Below are 22,538 nucleotides of genomic sequence, written 5' to 3'. Positions count from 1 at the left end.
TGTAGTTGTCATGGTAATAGTTTAACAAAAAGACTGAAAATGGAACAAGTTGTGGTACTCACTATGCTGGAGAGCTGGTTGTGATGGGGTTTAGCCAGCCTGAAGAAGACGCCCACTTTATCGACAGAGACCGGTGTAAGCTGCTCCCATCCATCCACCTTCACCACCAACTGGTGCACTCGCAGCTCATGGGTGTTCTGGCAGAAATTTGAAAGATTAGTCAAGAACAAAGGCAGGATTATCTCCACATTCTCTTTCAGTCATTTTTGCTCCAACCCTGTTTGAAAATAGTTGGATATGTACAAAATAAATGGCAAGATGCAGCCACTCGAAAGAAAAAGTATAAGCATTTCAGCCAGTCTGATATTTTCAAATAGACCTCAAGTTCCACATTTTCATGATATCAAATATATCATGCATCTATCCATTCATGGTGAAACCCAACATTTATGCCTGGGACAATTGCTCTGGTCTGATTTCTCCAAGGACTTAAGGTTAGGGTTGTGATAGGGTTTTCAGTTTAGTTTGACATGAAGATTAGGATGTACGGTTAGGGTTATGTTTGTGGGTAGGTTTATGTTTGGTTTTAAAAGATAACATGCAGATATTTCAAGGAAACAATTGTTGCAAGAGCAATTGTCATGGAACCTAACATTCATTCATAGGGTGCTTTGTTGTCAACCTCCAAATATCTCTCCATTGATATTGCCACACTAATCACTGGTCAAGAGGGAACAGTAATGGGACTCACCCGATGCCTCGCTTTGCCCTTCTCTTCAAACATGAAGGGAATCTCTCCCCCTGGAGCCACGTCCTTCCACTGGCTGAAAGACCTCTCTGACTTGGACTTCTCTTCCGGCGACGACAGAACCCTGTTATACGGGAAGAGAGCAAAGGATTTATGTGAAACAGCATTTCAGAGAGGTAAGCAAAATGAGAATCATAATCAATAGTGCAGGCACTCATTGGCCCAACTTCTCAAAGGTGGTTTTAATCAAATTTATTGTTTATATTTAGGCCATGGAGTAAAACGAGCAAAACATGCATACCTTTCAAGTGAGTGTTTCAGTGCACATTCATTATTGGATGCCTGTTTGCATTATTGCAATAATCTGTCATGCACGTTTACATGGACAAAATTAGCATAATCCATGGTCTAAACCTAAACTTTGTGAATGTGGGCCTTTGAGCACCATGACATGGAGGAAACATTACATAGAAGAAACAACTACAACAGTAATGACAGTGAATATTGCTTAACACATGTAGACATCATCAAATAGAGACAATTTCTAATTTGCATGTTGATACAGTGTATGTGTCGCCACAGACCTGCAGTGTTCACATTTGAAATCATTGTTTGTTCATGTGACAGTAAGGAGTACACTGTACAGTATGTCATGTCAAAAAAGGGATATATTATGTCATGTAAAATTTTCTTAGAGTGTTCTGGAATAAATTTCTGTCATCTAGTCCATATTCATAGTACGCATATTAATGCATGAGGTAGATATTTCTGTAATCTTTGATTGGTATCATTGGTTCTATGCTTGTAATATATATCCTTTTGTCTATACCCAGTAGTCAATCTACCAGCATCCATAATGCTTTTGAGCAATGCACTGAACAATGGAGATTAAACTTACCTCAGTGCTCAGCAGCTGACACAAACAAGCGGTGAAATTCTACGCTCGACACAAACAATCAATTACTGGGTATTCTAAACACTTTCAGGTGTGCAATACAATCCATTCACAGACACTAGAACACAGTTTGTGGTAATATTCTGGATGATCAAATCGAGCAATGGAATAAAGAAAGCACACGCACTTGTTTGGAGTGGTTGTTAGAGTAGCAAAGGAGAGGCGACAACCCGTCTGGTTCCTGAGGGCGAATGGGACGAAGGGCGAACGCTTTCGTCCTGTCGTTCTGATAATGAAAAAAGTGTTGAATCAGAGTCTTGGAGTGAAATTATTCTCAAACAAAACACATAATGAGCAAAGGAGGAATACTGCTCTGTTTTCTGAAATTTACTGGTTTACTTATAAACTAAAATTTTAGATAGACATTGTCAACAGAGGGGGATGCTAAAGGGCAAATATTGAGGAAGGTATCAGATAATATCTCTCTGTTATACATTGCAACCAGATTACTTCGTTAAGAAAGCAATTAACAAAAAACATGGCAAATTTCATGGTGCAAAAATTTTAGAAAATTTTGTGCTGGCCTGCACTATTGGAAAAAAAAACCACAAAACAAAACAAAGCAATACATAGATTTTACTGGAGATACAAGATTATACAACAAAAAATACTCTTGTCTGTAAATTTAAAAAGAAGACCCCTTACAAGAAAGGTCACTGAAATGGGCCCAGTGTAGAAATACAACAGCAAATGAGTGAATATTTACAGATTTACATTGCTTTTCATCTTTCCTCATTTTTTCCTATTCTTCAGCCAGTTTTCACTACTCACACCATGCTCACTTAAAAACAAAAACAACTCTGAATTTGATTTTGCTTCTGAATATTGTATTACACAATTCATTGTTACACTTTTGACTGTGAAATTGATGGTTACATTCAGTCATAATGTCCACTGTACATATTGATGACTTGACACTGTTTTTATTTCATTTGAAACAAATGTAGAGACATAAAGTGGAGCCAAATCTACAATGATCAAATCTTACCCTCCCTGGCTGTAGTAGTCTTCAGTCCAGCTCTTCTTTGTGTCACTGTACAGGTTTATCAGGGCACTCGTCAGGTTGAGATCCAGTCTCTCATTCACTGAAAGAGATTAAAAACACATGGATACTTGCAGAAGACTACTGACTATCATTACAATAACAGCTATCTTCACATTCAAATCTGTGACTAAATCTTCATATAAATCGGTTTACTTGCACGTAAGTGTGTTTGACGATAGGTTTGGGTATGGTTACGTGGACCAAAATGCAACGAACACTTCTTTTTTATGTAAACAACCTTGCATGCTGTCTAATATCCTCATCACTACAAAGGGCATAAAACTCCAAAATAAGCAAATAATGGTAAAAATTGGTTTCACAACACAACAAAGACTTACTACAGAACATGCAGTCTAATTACTACATTCTCTTTTCATTTTTAATTTCCAGCAACCATCATCATACATTCTTCTAATTCCTGCATTTTGGATTTCAAATGTATCACATTAAAATTGTTACATAGGACATGCATAAAATACTGCGCTCTCCTTCTCTTTTGGCAACAAGTCCCTGAGTGTAAACAAGCAGGGGCCCCTGGACAATGTGTATCACAACAAAATCAATTTATCTTTGTTTGGTTAAAGATGACTATATAAACAAAACAATTCCTCAATTTTATTGACACAGACAATGAGAAATGAAAGTAAAGGAGGTAAAAAGATAAAGGTGGAGTATAGAGAGTGGTATACCTTTCATTTGAATGAAGAGTTTTTCAGGGTACATCTGACTAGCAGCTTGCTGGATCCACTCAACATTGCACCTGCAGGATTGACAAAACATTGGCAAAATATTGAGGATGAGCCAGGATAGAGAAAATACACTTTAAATTCCCACAGGGGGAATGAAGATGTTAAAATTTGACTTTGGGGGTATGTTTTTGCATGAGTATGTGTGTGTGAGTGTTTTTTTTTTTCTAAGCTTCAATGCCAGTAAGGCTTTCAGGGTAAAATGACGAAGGGTCACAAATCACAGAACTATGTGTTAGCATTTGCTACACAGAGTCCCCTCTATCAACATTCACAATTCTACCAATGCCTTTAATATCCTCCCTCCCCTTCTTCTTCTTCTTCTTATCATTATTATCATTATTATTAATTTTATTATTATTATTATTAGTAGTAGTAGCAGTAGTAGTATTCTTGTTGATGTTGTGCAGCTGTTGTTGTTTTTGTTATTATTGATATCATTATCATTATTATTATCATTATCATTATCATCACCATCATCATCACCATCACCATCAACATCATCACCATCATCACCATCATCATCATTGCTTTATTTCTCATTCTGGATTTAATAACAAACTGTGAAGAGTTTTGGAGACATGTACAATGTATATGCATTAACCCACTGAAGATGAGTCCCGAGTGTACTCGGGCAGGTGTCTAGTGTATGGGAAATGCATGTGGCAAAATCAGCCTGTCCTCAATGGGTTAATGATCTCAGACTCACTTCCAAGGCTCCAGGCAGGGCTCCCATCCAGACAGACTCCTGTTGTAGTAATCAGCAGCCAGGAGGCAGGAGGCCTGGCCCTGGGCGCTGGGCAGCAGCTTCTGGAAGAAGTTCAGATTCTGGCACGACATCTCGATCAGGGGCACGTCGATGTTTCCGCAGTCATCGATCAGGGTGATGCCCAGGGTACCGGCTCGGACCTTGGAGGTCACAAAGGAATAGAAACATATTGCAATATCCACAATTGTGTAAGACAAATGATCTCTACACAAAAAACAAAGATATAAATTAAACTCCTTATCGGACAAGTTCACCTGATAACGTGTGGATTGAGTGAATGCAGCAACATTCAGTTTGAAGAAGATCAGGTAATCTGTCAAAAAGATTTGAATTTCTGAAGTTTCAGTGCCACCATTGCTGAATGAGAAGACCACTACAATTTGTGATGTCATGTGTTTAGAATGATATAATGAAAATTGAATTGGAATTTCCAAAATATTCCATTTTTATGAAAAGTACGCATTCCTTCAGCTTGTTACAGACATATGTTACCGGTTGTAAGATTAAGATGGCACTCACAAGAAATACTGAGGATATAAAGAAGTTGGTTACCTCTATCCCAGCTATCTCCATCTTGCTCGCCTTCTCCTCTCCCCCGTCCTTCTCCCCTGGGCTCCTAGGAGAGGTGGAGGAGGAGGAGGGGAGGGGCTGGGCATTGTCTATTAACCAAGAGGCGGCCAGGTCCAGTCGGTAGTTGGAAGCCTCCAGGGCCTTGCGGCAGTCCTGGGAGCGGAAACCCAGCTCCTTCAGTTTGGACACTGGAGGGGAGGGGGGGGGGGGGGGAGTGAGGAAAGAGAGGGAGAGAATGACAAACAGTGAACCACATAGCACTTTCATACAATCCAAATTATCATGTATTCATCTGACATTTGGACAGGAATATACATCACTTCAGGTTGTGTTTGGGTTCTCTGCTTTCAATATAATGACCCTCACTCCACGGTTAATTTGAAATTGAAGCTAAAAAGACACTACGACCTAGTGTTCATGGATTAACACTAAAAACATTTCATCCTCGGTCAGTTCTGCCTCTTTAGAGGTCCCCCTAAAAAAAAAGTAAAATAAAAGGCACACACACCCACAAACAGGAGCAAGAAAAATGTTTAAATTTGATCATATCCCATACAAAATAAAAGTCTGATCTTGGCATGCAGAAATGCTGGATTTTTTTAAGTTAACATAAGATACTCTTTGGCGCACTGGAGTTGATAAGGTGCACACATACAGCCCAGCTAACCTTGCTTTCTCAACTTGGGCTTTGACTGCTTTTCCTCCGCCTCGTTCTTCTTGTTGTCGGCGTCCTCATCATCGTCGTCCGGCGCCTTCTTGATCATCTGGGCCGGTAGTGAGTTGGCGATGCCCAGAAAGAGCTGGGCATCATGGTAAGAGACTCGCAGATTTAGAGCCTGGATGTGCACCTGTCAGAAGAATTAGAGGTGGAGGGATGGGGATTAACCCATTGAGAACCAGTTTATTTTGCTATGACACACATTTCCCATAGACATCTGCCCAGGTGTACTCAAGACTAGTCTTCAACGGAATAGTGAAGAAAAATGTGACTGATCATTTGTGATAGAGCATCTCTTCTGATCCTCTGGACTTACCCGACTGTTTAAAGGTAACTGCAGAATATTTCAGTGTAGAAGTTTTTGCTCGTTCTGAGCTTGCACACACACACCAAAATTCGACAGCACATACAATGCCATGGCGTTTTCTGTGCAATCAACACTCCCAGCATAAAAAGGGTTAAAGTCAATGAATATCTTCAGGGTGGGTTTTTAAATGTTAAGGTCTCATACCTCCAGGATGGTATGTGCATCCATGATGTCGAGGAGTCCCCCCAGCTGCTGGCCGCTGTGGATGTGGGAAGAGCTCCCCTTCAGCTCCACGTTGATGGTGCTGGGATCCACGATGGAGAGCGCCGACTCCTCCTCGTTCCTCATGGAGCAGGAGAAGATCTCCAGCCCCTCCAGGCCGCCGGAGAAGGGGTTCTCCTTGGAGTCTGGCTTGTAGGTCAGCACGGCACAGGTGGACTGGAGAGACACCAAAGATATGGTGTTAAGTGTTAAGATAAGCTTTTGCCTGTCATGTGCACTACTTGGCATCTTGACACGGTGTTAAAAGTGTTAACCCTAACTAGGCCGGGCTATTTAGGTAGTTGATAGAGCTGGGGGGGTTCCCAGGCCCCCCCTCCAGATCTCGGCCGTCGACGGCGCGATCGCGACAAAAATTGGCACACACATCGCCTATGATGTAATCTAAAATACTATGAAGTTATTTTTTCAAAAAATCATCATATATGCTAAATTATGCTAATTTATGCATGATGATGCATAAAATCAGACTATTTGGTATAAATCACAAAATAAAGCTCAAAACAGGCACATTTTTTGTGTAAATATTCTTTTTAGTGTCCTTAGCAAATGTAATTGAAAAAAATTGTGATATCAGAAAAAAATTCTTAAGTATTTTATTGTTTTTTTAATTTCTTATGTATTTCTTTGTTTTTTTGATTTTATGTTTTTCATTGTTTTTTCGATGAAATTTGTCCGCGACATCGCTCCGAACAAGAAAATATGTTATTCATTGATTTTAAGCAATAAAACACCAAAATAATCATGCTTTTATGAAATTTGCCTGTAAGCACAGTTTGCATTGAAATTGTACACGAATTAACGTTTTTGAGCAATTTTTGGTCTGACATGCATGTACATATTTAAACACAAATTTGGTTTTAAACACAAATTTGGTGTCAAAAGATGCGGGAGACTTGAAAGAAAAAAGTCATGAAACGTCGCGGCGATAGCTTTTTGCGATTGCGATACATCGCGCGGAACGTCGAGGGGGGGGGGGTCTCAGAGGCCCCCCCCTCCCCCGGCCTAGTTAGGGTTGAAATGAGCTTTTGGCTGCCATGTGCACAACTCAGCATATCAGCACAGTGTTAATGTACTGACATTAGCTTTCACCTGTCATGTGTGCAATTTAGCATCTTAACACAGTGTTGAAGTGTTGAAATAAGCTTTTGCCTGTCGTGTGCACAATTCTGCACTTTAACGCTCAACACTTCCATAGAACACCAGATGGTATAATTGCTCACAGTATCGTAGGCATGGTGTAAGTAAAAGCCTGTGTTTTCACAATGGAGAAGTACTTCAAAATCAATCCAGTGTGGACAGTCCAAACTATTAATAACAGCATAAATTTTATGTGGAGGTACAGTTATAACAGAGTCACAATGTACAAGATTTAAATACTCAGAACCCTCCCTAGGAGTAACTACAGTGTATGTACTTCTACTGCATTACAGAGACTGAAAGATGTGTTAGGATTTTTGTTTTCTAAGCTCAGTCCTGCAAACAGTGATTGCAATGAATGGGACTGTTAGCCTCATCTTGTGAGCAGCTCACCTTCAAGATGACAGCATTGGAGTCTTGTGATGCTGAGTCCTCTAAGATGACAAACTCTGTCTCTGTGACATTCACCTTGAACTCTGATGTCTTCTCAACCTGTCCAAGAAAAAGACAATGAAAAGCATGTGATTAAAATACAATGTATGGTATCATAGCGATCAACAAGACGGTAGACAAAACTCTTTAACTTTGAATCCTTTAAAACAAGACTGTCCACATAGTATCTTGTTATTGGCTCATCCCTTTATATCACATCCACAAAAAGACAAGACGTGCCTTAGGTTTAAACCAACATTATGGCTGTAATCCCTGAAATTTTATATGACCTCTGTACAAAGAAAAAAAAAAGAATAGACAACTGTTTTGAACACATTGTTACCTTCAATTTCCAAAAAGAGCAGCATAAAGATGAGGATAACTTCCAATCTATCAGGCCTACCAGTAATCACAAAATTGACCTCTGAATTTATCATGTGATAAAGCTGCCAAAAATGCACTGCTCTCCAACAAAAAATAACATCTTATAGCACAAGGTACCACAGCAGGACCACACTGGTACCCACCTGCTCCTTGTGAGGCACCCTCTTGGTGAGTATACCAGTGCCAAGACTGACGGGTGACCCCGCCCTCTTATCCACGCTGGTGATGTTGGAGGACTCAGTGGATGGTCCCTGAGAAGTGGAGGCCTCAGATGGGGTCCTCACACTGACTCCATCTGATCCTGGGCGGTAAAAAAATCATACCAAGAGCATATTTACCATGAAAAAAGACAACATTACATTATATCTGAATCAAATATCCCAAAACTATCACATGCTATCACAGCATATTACCACAGCATAACACTTGTCCATTATAAATGTGTATCTACCATTATCTTTTAGTGATCGTGAATTCTGTAATCTCGTTGGTCAATCAACCACTTAATATATCCCGTATTAAGTGGATATGATGTCATGATACTGTATTACACAGCCAGCTGCGCGTGTACCAAAGACGCTTATAGGAACGTGCGCGCTAATCCTGTACAAAACAAATGGACAGCGCGCGGTCCTCAAGCGTATTGCGCACATAACCTGAGACCACTAGACGCTTGATAAACAACAGCAACTTATACTAGTATCTATCTGGCTACTGACTGCAGTATCTTATGGCGTGTACGTGCACGTATTTGTATGCGCGCATCGCATGCAGTAATCAGCTCGCGCGACGTAGGCCTAAGTCAACATGGTCATGGCTGACAGCCGGCGATTTCAACATCATTCACGAGGGGAAATCAGCGAGAAGAAGGTTAGCACTTACACTAAAAGATGAATTCGTTACCCCCTGCTTGTTCTTACGAAATACGGGAAATATCTACCGTCTGGTGCCATATTTCGTGAACAAGCAGGGGATAACTAATATTACTCTATGTTTTCTTAAAAACTCATTTAGATATTAAATAAATATTCAATTCTTTCAAAAATCCTATCACTTGATTTGTATAGATGCATAAATAGGACTTGTATGTTGGTACCACCTAGATTTTATATGATATATCATGAAATTGAACACCTCGTATATATCAGTTAAAGTTTAATTTCCTTTTAATATCATGTCAGTGAGGATGTCTGTCTTTCTACTATCACCATGAATTCAAATGCACTGTCTAAACAAACATGCCCATAAGTATCACATAATCTCATAGTAAATGCTGCCTCAGGTGCTCTATTTCTCCCAAACTGAAGTGTGATTAACATACCTGCCAACATTTCAAGATGAAATATCTTACTCATGGATTGCAAAAATCTTATTTTATATGCAAACTGAAGTTAGAAATCTTACTTTCAGTAAAATCTTCAAAAAATACACATGAAAGGTATATCTAAATATTTTCTAAAAATCTGATTTCTCTGACAGAAAATCTGATTTTGCTATTTTTAACGTAAAAATCTTACTGAATCTGATAAAATCTTATTAGTTGGCAAGTATGGATTAAAAGTACCATAGAATGCTCACTATCAAACTTTGATTGATTCAATGAACTCACCCTGAGTAGCTTGCAAGTCAACCACATTGGAGTAATTACTATGAAATGATCACTATCGAAAGTTGAATGATGGATTGAACTTTCTTGAGCAGCGTGAATTCAATTAAAGTCAACTGAAATATGGAATGCTCACTGTAATTTTTTGATTGAAACAATGATCTCACCTCGAGCCATCTCCAAGTGGGCTGAAGTACAAAAAGTACTATGGAACAGCTGCTATCAAATTTTTATTGATTGTACGGACTCACTCTGAGCAGCCTGCTAGTTGACTGTAGTCAGTTATTGGTAAAGTACTATGGAATGGATAATAACAAACTTTAATTGAATCAGTGGCCTCATCTTGAGGTGCCGGTGAGTCAAACACAGGGTAATAAGTTCTACAGAATGGTCACTATCAAGTTTTGACTGATTAAACTGATTCACGCTGACTGGCTCAGAGTCAACCAAAGTGTAATAAATACTACAGAATGGTCGCTATCAAATATTGACTGCTGGAGTGGACTCACCCTGAGCGGCCTGAGAGTCGTATCCCAGGAGAAAGTCCTTGACTGCTAGCAGTAGGTCCATGACACAGACCACACGCATGTTGTTGAGCAGCGCCGTGGCCCGGGTGTTATCCGACTGGGAGGCGTAGTGAAGCTCCAGTTGGAGTGGGTTGGGGTTACGACTGTGGTGCCTCGTCGGGGTCAGGATCTCCTCGAAAACATTGCTCCTCCGCTTGGAGACATCACCTGACCAATTCATGCCATTTGAAATAAAATAAAAAACAAATATGAAGTGTTAATCTTATCCCAACTGTTAGCCTTTTCTTTACCTCCCTCACAAAAACAGCAACCCCCCCAAAAAAAAACAACAACAGCAAACCCCCCAAAATACAGCAACCCCCCCCCCCCCACAAAAAACAAAAAAAAACATAACAAAATCAAAAACACGAACAGGACTTCATCCTCAATTCAGTAGCGTGTATATAGTTACGTAAATACAAATTGTAAACTCAGTTCCACATGTCTGAGTTCAGTACGGGCATTTATAGTATTGCATAATGCTGATTACACTGATGATGTCATGAGCTTTCATACATCATACATGTACATCCTACCTGTTCACTCTGCTTGTAGAATACATGACAGACATTAATATCATATAAGCACACTGAGATAGAAATTTGAATCTCTTTCAACACTTCATCTGCTGTCTCGCAAAGGATATGTGTGTTCATCATGACAGCTTTGACTTTGTGCCATTGTAGGGGCCTGAGAGAAATTAAAGAATCTCTGAACCCATTGAGGACAAGTCCTAAGTATACTCAGGCAAGTGTCTATGGGAAATATGTGTTAGTCAAATCAGTCCATCCTCAATAGGTTAAAGGGGAAGTCCACCCTGAAAATTTGGTTTGTGTAAATAGAAGTAGAAAAATAAGAGCAACATGATAGTGAGAGTTTGAGCAAATTATGATAAAGGCTACGAAAGTTATGATTTCTATTTTTCCCCAAGATGTGATCAATCAAGCACAAATTGGGAACTCCCTGATGTATCACATAAACTACATGTAAACCTTCCATTTGCCCTGTGCATATTGACTTGATGATGTGTCCTGTTCCTGTAATTTTCCTGTTTCTATTCCCCCAAACTAATTTTCAGATTGAATTTCCTTCTTAAAATTTGGAGACTTGAGGTCGGTTGTGATGCCACACCTTTCCACCTTGTGTCATATGCTCTGATAGCATGTGACACCAGGTCCACCATCTTTGATCCGTTGGACTGGCTCATGAAGGAGAACTTGGATTCCATGAAGTTGAACTGTCCTAGCGACTTCTCTGCCGCGACCTCTTCATCGCCGTGGCGACCGTCCGGATCGCGCCCGCCCCGCAAGGGGTCGCCGGGGTCAGAGCCATGCTGGAGCAAGAGTTCGAGGGTCACGTTCACCAGGTTGATGTGCATAGAGATATTGGTGCATATCTGGCCGCTGAGGACCGTCTGGGACTCCGGGTTGGCGGGGCGTGGCATCGGCTGGAACTCTTCCAGCTGTTCTCCTAGATTGTGGTCCAGGAACCCACGGATCAGCTGGTACTGGGACAGGTCTAGGCAGCAGTGGACAGATGAGAGCAGACCCTGGATCTCCATATCCGGAACTGGGTGACAGGGAATAAAAGGTGTCAATGTGTGTGAAAGAGTTGCCACTTTCGTAGCAATAAAGGCAAGATATAGAATGGCGTGCTCTACAGAATGAGAAATGTAGACAATATAGAATAGAAAATATTCTATCAAAGTCAGGTGAGAGCAGTTTGGTGTTCAGTGAAAGAAAAGATCTAAGGTTTAATGTGCACAATGTAGGAACTGGATTCAATCCAGTGATTGAGCTAACATGTTGCAAAGCAATATGAGCACAGGGATGTATCAACAAAAAGATCCAAGACCTACAAATATTACTACAGTGTAACTGTACGAACAGAAAACAAACAAGAGACCCGCGGGTCTAGCGCTCACCTGAGTATCGCAAGTTCACCTTTCACGCAGTCACTAATCTAAATTATTCACAGCTCTACCAAAATTTGACCAGGCATTCTCAAGTAGAAGATGAAACTGTACAATAAGGGCCCAAATTTTTTAAGATTCCTTAATTGGGGGGGGGGGGGGGGGGGATTGGGGCCCCCTGGGGCCCTCTGGGTGGGGCATGGTGCCCATTTTTATAAATTGAGATCCTGACCCCCTAGGGATGCTACCTGCCAAGTTTGATGAAAATACATCATGAGGTTTTCAGGAAGAAGATGAAAATGTACAATTCAGGTCCCCATTTGGACCTTCCCAACCAACCCCCCCCCCCCCCCCCTGCCCCCAAGAGGGGCACCCCTTGATCTCCTATGAACAAACTTGAAAATACAGTCATTAATGTACTCACTCATAGTATTATCTTACCTCTATAACTTCTGATTCTAGAGAAGATTTTTAAAGATTCCTTCATTTTGGGGGTTTGGGGCCCCCCTGGGGGCCCCCTGGGTGGGGAATGGTGCCCATTTTAAGAAATTGAAATCCTAACTCCCTAGGGATGCTACCTGCCAAGTTTGGTGAAAATGGGTAATGGGGTTCTCAAGAAGAAGATGAAAATGTACAATTTAGGCCCCATTAGAACCCCTCCCCACCCCCCTCCCCTGGGTCCCAAGGGGGGCACCCCTAATTTTGCCATGAACAAACTTGAAACTGCAGTCATCAATGTACTAACTCATAGTATTAACTTAGCTCTATCACTTCTGGTTCTAGAGAAGAAGATTTTTACAGATTCCTTAATTTTGGGGGGTTTGGGCCCCCCTGGGGGCCCCCTGGGTGGGGCATGGTGCCCATTTTAACAAATTGAGTTCCTAACCCCCTAGGGATGCTACCTGCCAAGTTTGATGAAAATCGGTCTTGGGGTTTCAAGAAGAAGATGAAAATGTAAAAAGTTTACGCACGACGCACGACGGACGACGGACGACGGACGACGCACGACGCACGACGGACGCCGGACGAAGGGCGATCGCAATAGCTCACTTGAGCCTTTGGCTCAGGTGAGCTAAAAACCCAAATCTGCTTCATGAATTACTGTACACTTTGAATTCACACATCTACGTATAAGGACTTACCCCACAGAAGACAAACACATATTTTCTTTTTTGGGGGAACACAAAGAGATGCTTTAAAAAAAAGACACCATGGATTCACACAGAAAAATGGTCAGTACCATAAACGAAATTGAATACTTTACCAGTTCTCCTGATGTCAACATCTAGATTTCGGTCCACCTGGATTTTCAGTAAACACGTCTGCTTCAGCAGCTTGCCACCCTAGCGTGAAGAATCAAATCACAGAAAGATGATTTTTGATAGATAAACTTACAATATTGCAGCACTAAATATCACAAACAAATTAAAAAGGAATATTGTTTTCACCAGAAAACAGTATAAACTGGTTGGTTCATATCTGTACGTCTTCATTTTCTCACATTCACTGAACACCCTTTAGGAATTACTAATTGGAAACAATTCTCCGTATTGTTGGCTGCATGAACATTTAGTTCAATATAACAGACGACAACTAGTTGCAATAAAAATGTTGAAACTTGAATGCTTGCACTCAATTTATTAGAGATCTCTAACACTATGATACTGACATCAAATGATTCTAAAGACCTTTATATTCAGATGTGTACAAACCTTTCTCTGCACAACAAATGAAGGGAAGATGAGTGCTGTTCCATCCGACACATTGAAGGCATCATGAGAGACTCTCTCTGCAGAGTAAAGGTCCATGTCTTCCAGATCAATGTGGATGCAGTCCAGGAGACACGCCCCTTCAGTACTACCACTTTCACCACTTCCACCACCATCATCACGCTCTTTGCTTTCTTTGGTTCCCTTTTCTCTAGAACTTCCCCTTGAGCGCTTGTGGGTATGCACTGGGGTTGAGGTGCGGGGACCAGCCCCTGCAGCCGCCCTTGTCAACACCCCCGAGGAAGTTCCCAGATCGAGGCCAGTGTTGGACCCGATATTCAGTCCAGGAGTTGTGCTGGAGGCCACCTTCCTCGTTTCCTTAGAAGGCTTGGTGTCTCCTGAGGTCTTGGTGTCTCCGGAGGTCTTGGACACACCCTGGTCTCTTGGGCGCATCTTTGGGCTGGAGGTCTGGTGGATGATGGTTCCGGGAGTTCCCGACATGAGGAACTGGTTGTATACGGTCAGGTTGCCGAGGTTGATGACCAGGAGGTCCTGGGAGTGAGAACTCACTGGGGCCAGCATGACGGGAGAGCCAGCCTGGACGTCAAGCTTGATACGAGAAGTCCTGGATGGACCAACTGATACCTGAGAAAAAAAAAGAGAAGAAGATAATGTTGGAGACTATTGGTGGAATGCATACAAATTATGGAACATAGAAAGAGAGCAAGCAACTCTCATGATGATCTTGAATAACTTTACTTTCTCAACCTACCATCTCTGGGAAATAGTAATCCTTATAATCTTAAACTTTTGAACACTGAGTTACAATATGCTATGGATTAACTTGGGTGTAAGTATCATCAACATACACTGTAATGCTGGAATCAATTTCTGCATGGAGATTGAAGGACTACATATTGGAAACTTGCACATTGCTAGAAAATTGACACACAGCTGACAAATTCAGGAATAAGAAAGTTAAAAGCTTCACCTGGTGGCCTGCTGACGCTGCCCGCATGGTGCCCAGGACCTCCTGGAGCTGGTTGAAGTGTTGGGCAAAGGCCACCACCTCTGACTGGAAGCGGTTGGTGTGGACGTAACGGACTGATGACATGCGCAGCTTGACGCTGATGTCAAATTCCCTCAGGGATTCCCTGTCTGGCTGCCCGTATCTGAAGAAGGGAATGCGACAACGATGCATTATACAAATAGTGAAGGGTCACGAATACGAAATGTTGTTCCATTGAACAAATACAGGCCATTCACCATTGCATCTACGTTACACACATCTCTGACATTAATGAGTGTGGTCCAAGCCAAGATCTGAATTCAGAGCTGTATTGGCAACCATTTTTCAGGAAAGGCAAAAGGTTCAAATGCACAAGGAAGCGGTTGATAGAAACTGATAGGGTGTGTACTGCAAAAGTACGTACAGCTGTATACTGTGAAAAGAGAGGAATGTGATGGTGCTAAATGTTAGGTTGAGCCTGTCAGGGAAGCAAAAGTAACTGTGTATAATGTCAAAATAATGTCAAAAATTGCACAATGTCAGTGTGCCATGGTACATTTAAGCGAATGTCACATGACAAACAATTGACGAATCGGGTATCAAGGATCTTTCAGATGTTGTTGAGATTTGTTGTATGAATTAGAGTATACAGTTGCATAATACAAGTCTCTCTGTGAAAATATTCATGCTTGAATGAACCGAAATATGACTGCTGCCATTACAAATAAGATGGCAAGAGAAACATTAAGATTTTGTCAAATTGCTCAAATAAAATATCATCTTCAAGGTATTAAAATGTATCACCACAAGTTCTAGAAACTGGCAGTGAAGTTTCTCACTACAGTAGTACTGCACATCATATTTCAAACATGCACAAAGAGGAAATTTGAAGTCGAAGTAAGAAAAAAGGTGAAATCAAGAAGTCAACTTACTTGTAAATGTGAAAGCTGAGGGCTTCTTCCCCCTTCGTCGTGAATCTCTCTCGGTAGAGAACGCCATGCGGTGTCAAGTCCAGCAGTAGGATGCTTCCCAGGTGACCTTTCACCTCTAGATTGCCCTCTATGCTTGTCATGTGGGCCGTGACCTCCGACACGCTGGCCCTGGCGAGCTCGTAGTCGGGCTTGTTGAGGATGAGGGAGAGCGAGGCAAGGTGGACCTGCATCTCCATGTTGTTGACGTCATCAGGAACTTCTGGTGATCACAATAATCACAGAATTTTACAGCGATTTTGAATAAAGCTCTGCTAAGTTAAAAGATCAGTCCCCACAAGAATTGATTCAGGAGCTTTCAGATATTTCTCTTTAAAGAAAACACTTCTGGCATTATTATGCAGGTTGTACCAAGTTTGGCTAAATTCAAAGACCAACCCACAAGAATTGATTCAAGATTGATTAAGAAATTTCTCTTCTAAGGAAGTACAGTTGTTCCTCTAGCGTGTTTTCTGCATGTGCTGCAGCAATCCATTTGCATTCCTAATGGTTTCATATTGCACATAAATGGCTATGGTGCAGCAGGTGCAGCATGGTATAAACTGATCTCATTCAAATAATTGTCTTTGTTTTGTCACAATAAGGGCTGGAAGAGGTTTATTTTTCGGTTTGCTCGGCAATCTTTCCTGATGCAGCACAGCAAGTCATCTGGATTTCTTCTTACTCTTGTCACTGTGTCTTATGTCACATCAAACAGTTCATGAAGATTCAGCATAACGATCTAGCATCAAATGTAACTGCATAACTTCACAATAATCAAGGAAACTAGCTTACTAGTGTCTCTTCTACAAACAACATAGTTATCATTATGTGGGTGGTACTCAAAACACAGCTCAAGAATCATCTCCCATTAAAACAGACAAATTACACAATTATTAAAGTAAGAAGATCTTTTGAATAGCAGATCTTTACCAACACTCTGGGCCCCATTTCATAAAAAGTTGATATGATAGCAGCTCTCGCTGGAATGGCAATTGTCATGGTAATGACAAGAATCCAGCTTCCTGATTGGCTGTTGCTATGGGAAGTTGCCACTTCAGCAAGAGCTGCTATCCTAACACCTTATATGAAATGGGGCGAGCGGGTCGTGATGGCTCTCAAATTTACCTGAACTTGAGGAGCTAGCTTCCGGAGTCTTTGTCCCCCTGCCTGTACCACCAGCTTCTGGTGTCCTTGCCTCACTGGGTCGGGGGGATTCCCCCTTGGGGAGGGAGCTCCCAATGCCCAAGAAATCCAGCAGCACCACCCATGTCTGCTGGTTGATGGTGATGTCCAGGCGGTTAAACTCGACGTCAACAAAACGGTTGATCTGGATGCAGACAGGGCAAACATGGTGGGATCAGGATAGCAACAACAAGAATTATCCATAACTGGTAAAAGCAGATAGCAACAGTCTATTGGTACCCCTATGCACTGAAATGTCAAATGACATAGAAGTGTGATGATGGTATTGATAAAAGCTACAGAATATGTAAATCATTTTAAAAACAACTGTAATGCGATGGTGATAATGATGACAATGACAATCAGTTCACTATACAAACATGCTCTTACTAAAAAATAAATACCTCATACACTAAGGTGGATACTACAAAGCAATAAAAAAAATGCAAGAATTGAGCCTCAGGTAATATGGCAGATGGTCAGTTAGTGAAATATGGCCTCACAACTATCTAAAAAGCTCTCCATGATGATTGAAGAAGACGGACTTTCAAAAGATGAAGAGCTGCTAATCACACACTGGGTGAGACTGAGAAAAGATTTTGAGGTACAATTGATATCAATCATTTGTATACAATGACTTCCAATGTTCTTAGGTACTTTTGGAATACTGTTTGTAGAGTCACCATATTAAGATTTTTTTCTCGTTATGAGTGGTAACAGGGAAGATGGATATATTTTCTGGGCCTCAAATTAACCATAAGAATGAATGTCATCACGATACACTTCAGTGTTCTTCTAAAAGTCTCACCTTCTTGTATTTGGTTTTGTACTCCTCTGATTTCTTGTCCACTAGGAGAACCCTGATCTGAACCAGTACCTCACTGGATGGGGTAGGTTCTGTGGCGATGTTCTCCATGGAGACATCAAGAGATGGCGGAGGAGTGGAGGGGTAGAATCCTCTGCTGCTGCTACTCGTCTGCCGACTGTAGAGGCCAGAGTTATAGTACTGCGACTCTTGTTTGTTAAGTTCCGATGGCACAGAGCTGGGCCTCATGGGAGAGAGAGCGGGCATGGATGTCACGGAGGGACAGGACGTAGAATGCACCATCTTCACCGACTGACCACTGCCCGACCTCCTCGCGCCGCCGTGGGATGCCACCAGCTGCCTGTGTCGGGAGTCCGGTCTCTGGAGGAGGTCCTCGATCACCAGCGACTGCAGGAGGACGGTGATCGAGGTCGCCGCCGGGGAGGTCTTCTCGTAGTCAACGCTGAAGTCTTGCAGCTGCACATCGACGACTCCCTGGTCGCCGTCACTCAGGTCTCCGCGCATCTGTATGCAGAGTTCAGGCATGGTGAACTTGGCACATATCCTCATGGGATTTTTGGCTTCTGATGATCGCAAAGGAGTACTTTCTTTGACCGTCCTATAATCTATCGATTTTGCCTCCGCATCATTCGCTTCCAATTCTCTGACACTGAAAATCCCTGATTTTCTGTCCCTCTCCTTTCCAAGGTCAGCAGCAGAAGGTGGTTCTTTTGCCGGTTCTGCGTAGGTCAGGTTGTCCATAGTCTGCAGGATCTGCTCGTAGACATGTTTTGACAGGATGACTTTCAGTGAGGACACCACCCTTCCAGTGACCTGCAATGTGGATGAGGAAGAGTTGTCCAAGCCTAGAACATCATCCTGAAGGTCAAGAAATGCTGCACTGTTATCCATGACAGGGGGCCCTAATCCAGCAGGGATCTGGTTGACGATCACTTCCAGAGATGTGTTGTGAAGGATCGGGGTGCCACTGTAGGGGCTGGATGCCGCTTTCATCACATCCGCACTCATGGTGCTTGTGGTGAGACTCGAGAGCGACTTACTGTCCTCATGGTTGAAGGAAAACAGATTCACATTTTGAATCCTCAAGTAGAACCTTGTCATGTCTGTCCCTGTATCAGACTCCGATGCACTTTCCACACTCATGTCCTGACTGATCTCTGAGTTCTCATTGTTGGTCAGGCTAATCTTTCCAAGGTGGCCAACCAAGAGTTCTGAACTGGATGCAGTCCTGGGGATGATGATGACGGGCGTCTCCATGACAATGTCAAACTTCACATTGGAGCTCTTTGGTTTGATCACACGAGAGTCTGTCATATCGAAGGATATGTCCTGGGTGTGGTCGGCTTGTTGTCCAGGTGAGTCCATCATGGTGTTGAACACGCTCGGAGACAGAGAGGTCATCAGGTCCGGCATCTTGGCCTGGACAAACTCCCTGGCGGCATCGCTGGCAGCCTTCTGGAGTGAGTTGGCAAGATTGGTGATGGAGCTCTGGAACTCATCCATGCACTGCGTGACTTCATGGAGGAAGCGCGGTACATGGATGTAACAGAGCGAGGCAAGGTGGACATCGAGAGTCATCTCTTCGTTTGAGTTGTCAATATCATCCGCAAGCTGGATCTTCACCGAGCCCAGCGACATGGCAGTGGCATTGGACTTGTCCTGAGACTTCCTGAAGGAAAAGGTGAATGCCTTCAGTTCATCCTTGTCAGTGTCATCATCACCTACGCTAAATCTGGAGCTGTCCAGAGCGGACCTGAAGAGGTCTGCCTCAGTGCTTGGCTTGGGGGATTGAGGAGCTCTCAACGTAGGACCTTGCGTAGTTGGATCCTGCCCAACACTGAACACTTTCTGACGTCTGCTGCCCTCTGGAGTCAGGTCCAGAAATTGGAGGCCACCAAGAGATCCTTCCACGTTCATGCCACCGCCTGGAAATTAGCCATAATCAATAAATAAATGCCAGTAGCTTGAAAGCATAAACAATTGAAATGGGCATCATTTAAACAAACATTCAGCCTGTACATCACATGAATTGTAATTATTTCATCAAAAAAAAAGAAGAAGATATGTATACTGTATTCTCAATTCTTTAACTGCTAATACATAAATTACCTTTTAGACCAGAGTTTTGCCTAGTATAGAAAGAACTCACTAAATTTCATTTCTTTCTTTTTAATGGAATCAATCTGATACTGGGAAAATTCTTTTAATGACGGTACTATGCTGTTGCCTCTATAAAACCAACTTCCCAAGAAATGCAACAAAATTAACTCAAGCGCTAATTACAAATATGCACTGGCAACTCTGTGGTGCTAGAGCACAGTTTTAATAAGTTAAATGATGAGTCCGAATGACAAGAAGCCTTACCCAGCGATGCCTGAACATGAGCCTCACTGATGGTTGCTGTGGCAACCTTTTGACCCTTGACCTTCGGCCCAGTTATGCCCCTCACCAGCACAATGTTGAGGCAGCGAAAGTCTGCTGATATTTCCGTCCTGGTCGATGATGAACTGTCGGAAGGCTGCGACGGACATGATTTTTTTTTTTTTTAATGGAGAAAAAACAAACACAAACACACATCAGTTTTACATCAACTAGTCCTGAAAATTACCTCACTCTCTATAAAAAAAAAACATATTCAAATAATTACAAGCATCGTGTTTCAGCACTTATTCTTTGTTTATATGTGTACCAATTCAGTTTGACAAGATCCAAGTTCTCAATCTAGTGATCAATCGCATTCCAAAGAAAATCTATGTAGCTTGGCCTTAACTTCCATGAAGTACGTATAATTCACTGTCATTGAACATTCAATGAGAAGAAGTACATATATGGCAGTAACGGTCTCTGTTGTTTCATTACAAATTATTTGTTGTGGTTACATGTCTTTTTCTCTTCTTTTTGCCTTATGCTCTCTATCTAATGTTCTGTTTCAATTACTTTTGTTTTCTAATGTACCTAATTTGCTACTATGCTACTTTGGCTCTCATTTGAGAGCTAACTTGAAAACTTAATTACCTCTGATTTCAGTTAATGTGCCAGCTGATTTCTTATCAAGAATTTAACTGATATTCTAAAACTGAATGTAATTAGTTTGGAATGGTAAGAAAGGTCTTTAGGATGAATTCTAAAATGAATTGAATATCTATGGCATTAACTCTGATTCTTCACAGAAGTAAAACGACAATATCACGGCAGGCACACAATATGACTTCTACATGCCACAGATTTTTCTGCAAATTGTGTTACTGTGACGAAGCATATTAAAGGAATATAGGGTCTATAATGAATATGACTAATAACATATTCATTGCACATTATTGTGCTTGGACATAGAGCTGTAGATCGGCCCAGGCAGACCATCCAAAGTAGAAGAGAAGCCAAACTGCTGATGAGTGTCTTTCTCGAAAATGAGAAATGCTGAAATTGCTGAGAAGCTTCATTTTGGGAGACAATGTATATAATAACAAATTGTTCCTGGTAGACAATGTACAGAATAAGAAAGTGTCTCAAAGTGCTGATATGACCCTTCTTTGTACGTTACATAAGGTATCCTGAATTCGATGAGAGGGATCACACTTGTTTTAATGGTCAGCTGTAGGCACCTGGAATCGAGACAAGGGAATACCAGTTGTAAAGAAAAGGTATAACTGGTGGAAGTCTGACACTGGTCAAAACAAGATGAGGAGTGACAGTTTTATCTGCCCCATGAGTACTAGCTTTAAGTTGACAAGGGGGTAATGTGCTGACATTAGTCCCTAGGTGCTGACACTAGTCTTTATTGTGCTGACACTAGTCTTTATTGTGCTGACACTAGTCCTTATTTTGCTGACAGTGCCTTGTGGAGTGTCCACTTCATAATTATTCATCAGATGACCAATGGTCATCTATATGATTGGTTAATTGTGTCGGCAAGGGGAGGGACATCTATGTGCCATATTTAATGTTACATCTTAATTTGGTTTCCAAGAGGGGCGGACTCGGTAAAATAATCATATGCATGAAGCTTGAGAGCCTGAAACAAAACCAGGGTGCAAGACCCCAAAATAGTTAGTTACAACTCGACATCTTCAAGTAGTTCATTGAGTGAAGAATCATTTCACTCCAACTGTACACATCATTTTCGGCTGAATAAAAGTCCAGCGGACACCAAGGTTCACATACGACTTGTGTGGAATGGGACTTTGATTTTCAACGACTGCCGGTGTGTGTGTGCAGGTGAATGATGCGTGAAAGGTACGCCAACATCCATGAATGTTGAAAACCTCGTTACACTTGGTGGCAGCGGTAGGATGAACTCCCATGAAATTGCAAGCAAGCAACCATCAGTTGAGACTATTTCTGTGTGATCCAGAAATATCACCTGAGTAGCCGAGTAGCAACCATGCTGGTTGTGATGTTGCTGTTATAGAACAGTTTCTTGAGACTCAGAAGTTTGGCGAGTCCCAACATTGAGAGAACAATTTGAAAAGCTAAGCTGAGCTGCATGAAGTCAGTCGTCTGCAACGCAGTTGTGATGTCTTCAACGCTTCCGACATTGGGCTGACCAGGTTGCAGACAGACGCCGGTCCAGGGACGGGCTGAGACGAGGACGTGGACGGTGCCGTCAGGACGGAGTCTGGGACCCAGGAGGGACGAGACTACACGGAGCAGCAGACAGCTGAGCA

At 41.9% G+C, this 22,538-nt stretch overlaps 2 protein-coding genes across 2 annotated transcripts; both read right to left on the bottom strand.

Annotated features, from left to right (window-relative positions):
• Positions 1-724: 724 nt before the first annotated feature.
• Positions 725-10,446, bottom strand: LOC139708500 (intermembrane lipid transfer protein VPS13D-like). Its single transcript, XM_071620447.1, has 11 exons — positions 10,209-10,446; positions 8,237-8,394; positions 7,671-7,769; positions 6,063-6,296; positions 5,501-5,681; positions 4,816-5,021; positions 4,204-4,403; positions 3,438-3,508; positions 2,692-2,788; positions 1,831-1,929; positions 725-872 (listed from the first exon to the last, which is right to left on the bottom strand). The coding sequence occupies exons 1-11, from the start codon at positions 10,444-10,446 to the stop codon at positions 725-727; spliced, it is 1,731 nt and encodes a 576-aa protein (XP_071476548.1).
• Positions 10,447-11,190: 744 nt separating this feature from the next.
• On the bottom strand, positions 11,191-22,323 carry LOC139708499 (intermembrane lipid transfer protein VPS13D-like). Its single transcript, XM_071620446.1, has 10 exons — positions 22,235-22,323; positions 21,416-21,476; positions 20,239-20,392; positions 17,857-19,799; positions 16,992-17,193; positions 15,828-16,086; positions 14,878-15,058; positions 13,890-14,531; positions 13,442-13,520; positions 11,191-11,834 (listed from the first exon to the last, which is right to left on the bottom strand). The coding sequence occupies exons 1-10, from the start codon at positions 22,321-22,323 to the stop codon at positions 11,320-11,322; spliced, it is 4,125 nt and encodes a 1,374-aa protein (XP_071476547.1). The 3' UTR covers positions 11,191-11,319.
• Between the last annotated feature and the right edge of the window lie 215 nt (positions 22,324-22,538).

Source organism: Diadema antillarum, unplaced genomic scaffold (genome assembly GCF_040938485.1).
Source record: "Diadema antillarum isolate AM-2024a unplaced genomic scaffold, OU_Dant_1.0 seq00001343_RagTag, whole genome shotgun sequence".
NCBI classification, from domain to species: Eukaryota; Metazoa; Echinodermata; class Echinoidea; order Diadematoida; family Diadematidae; genus Diadema; species Diadema antillarum.
This window is presented reverse-complemented; position numbering and strand designations above follow the sequence as displayed.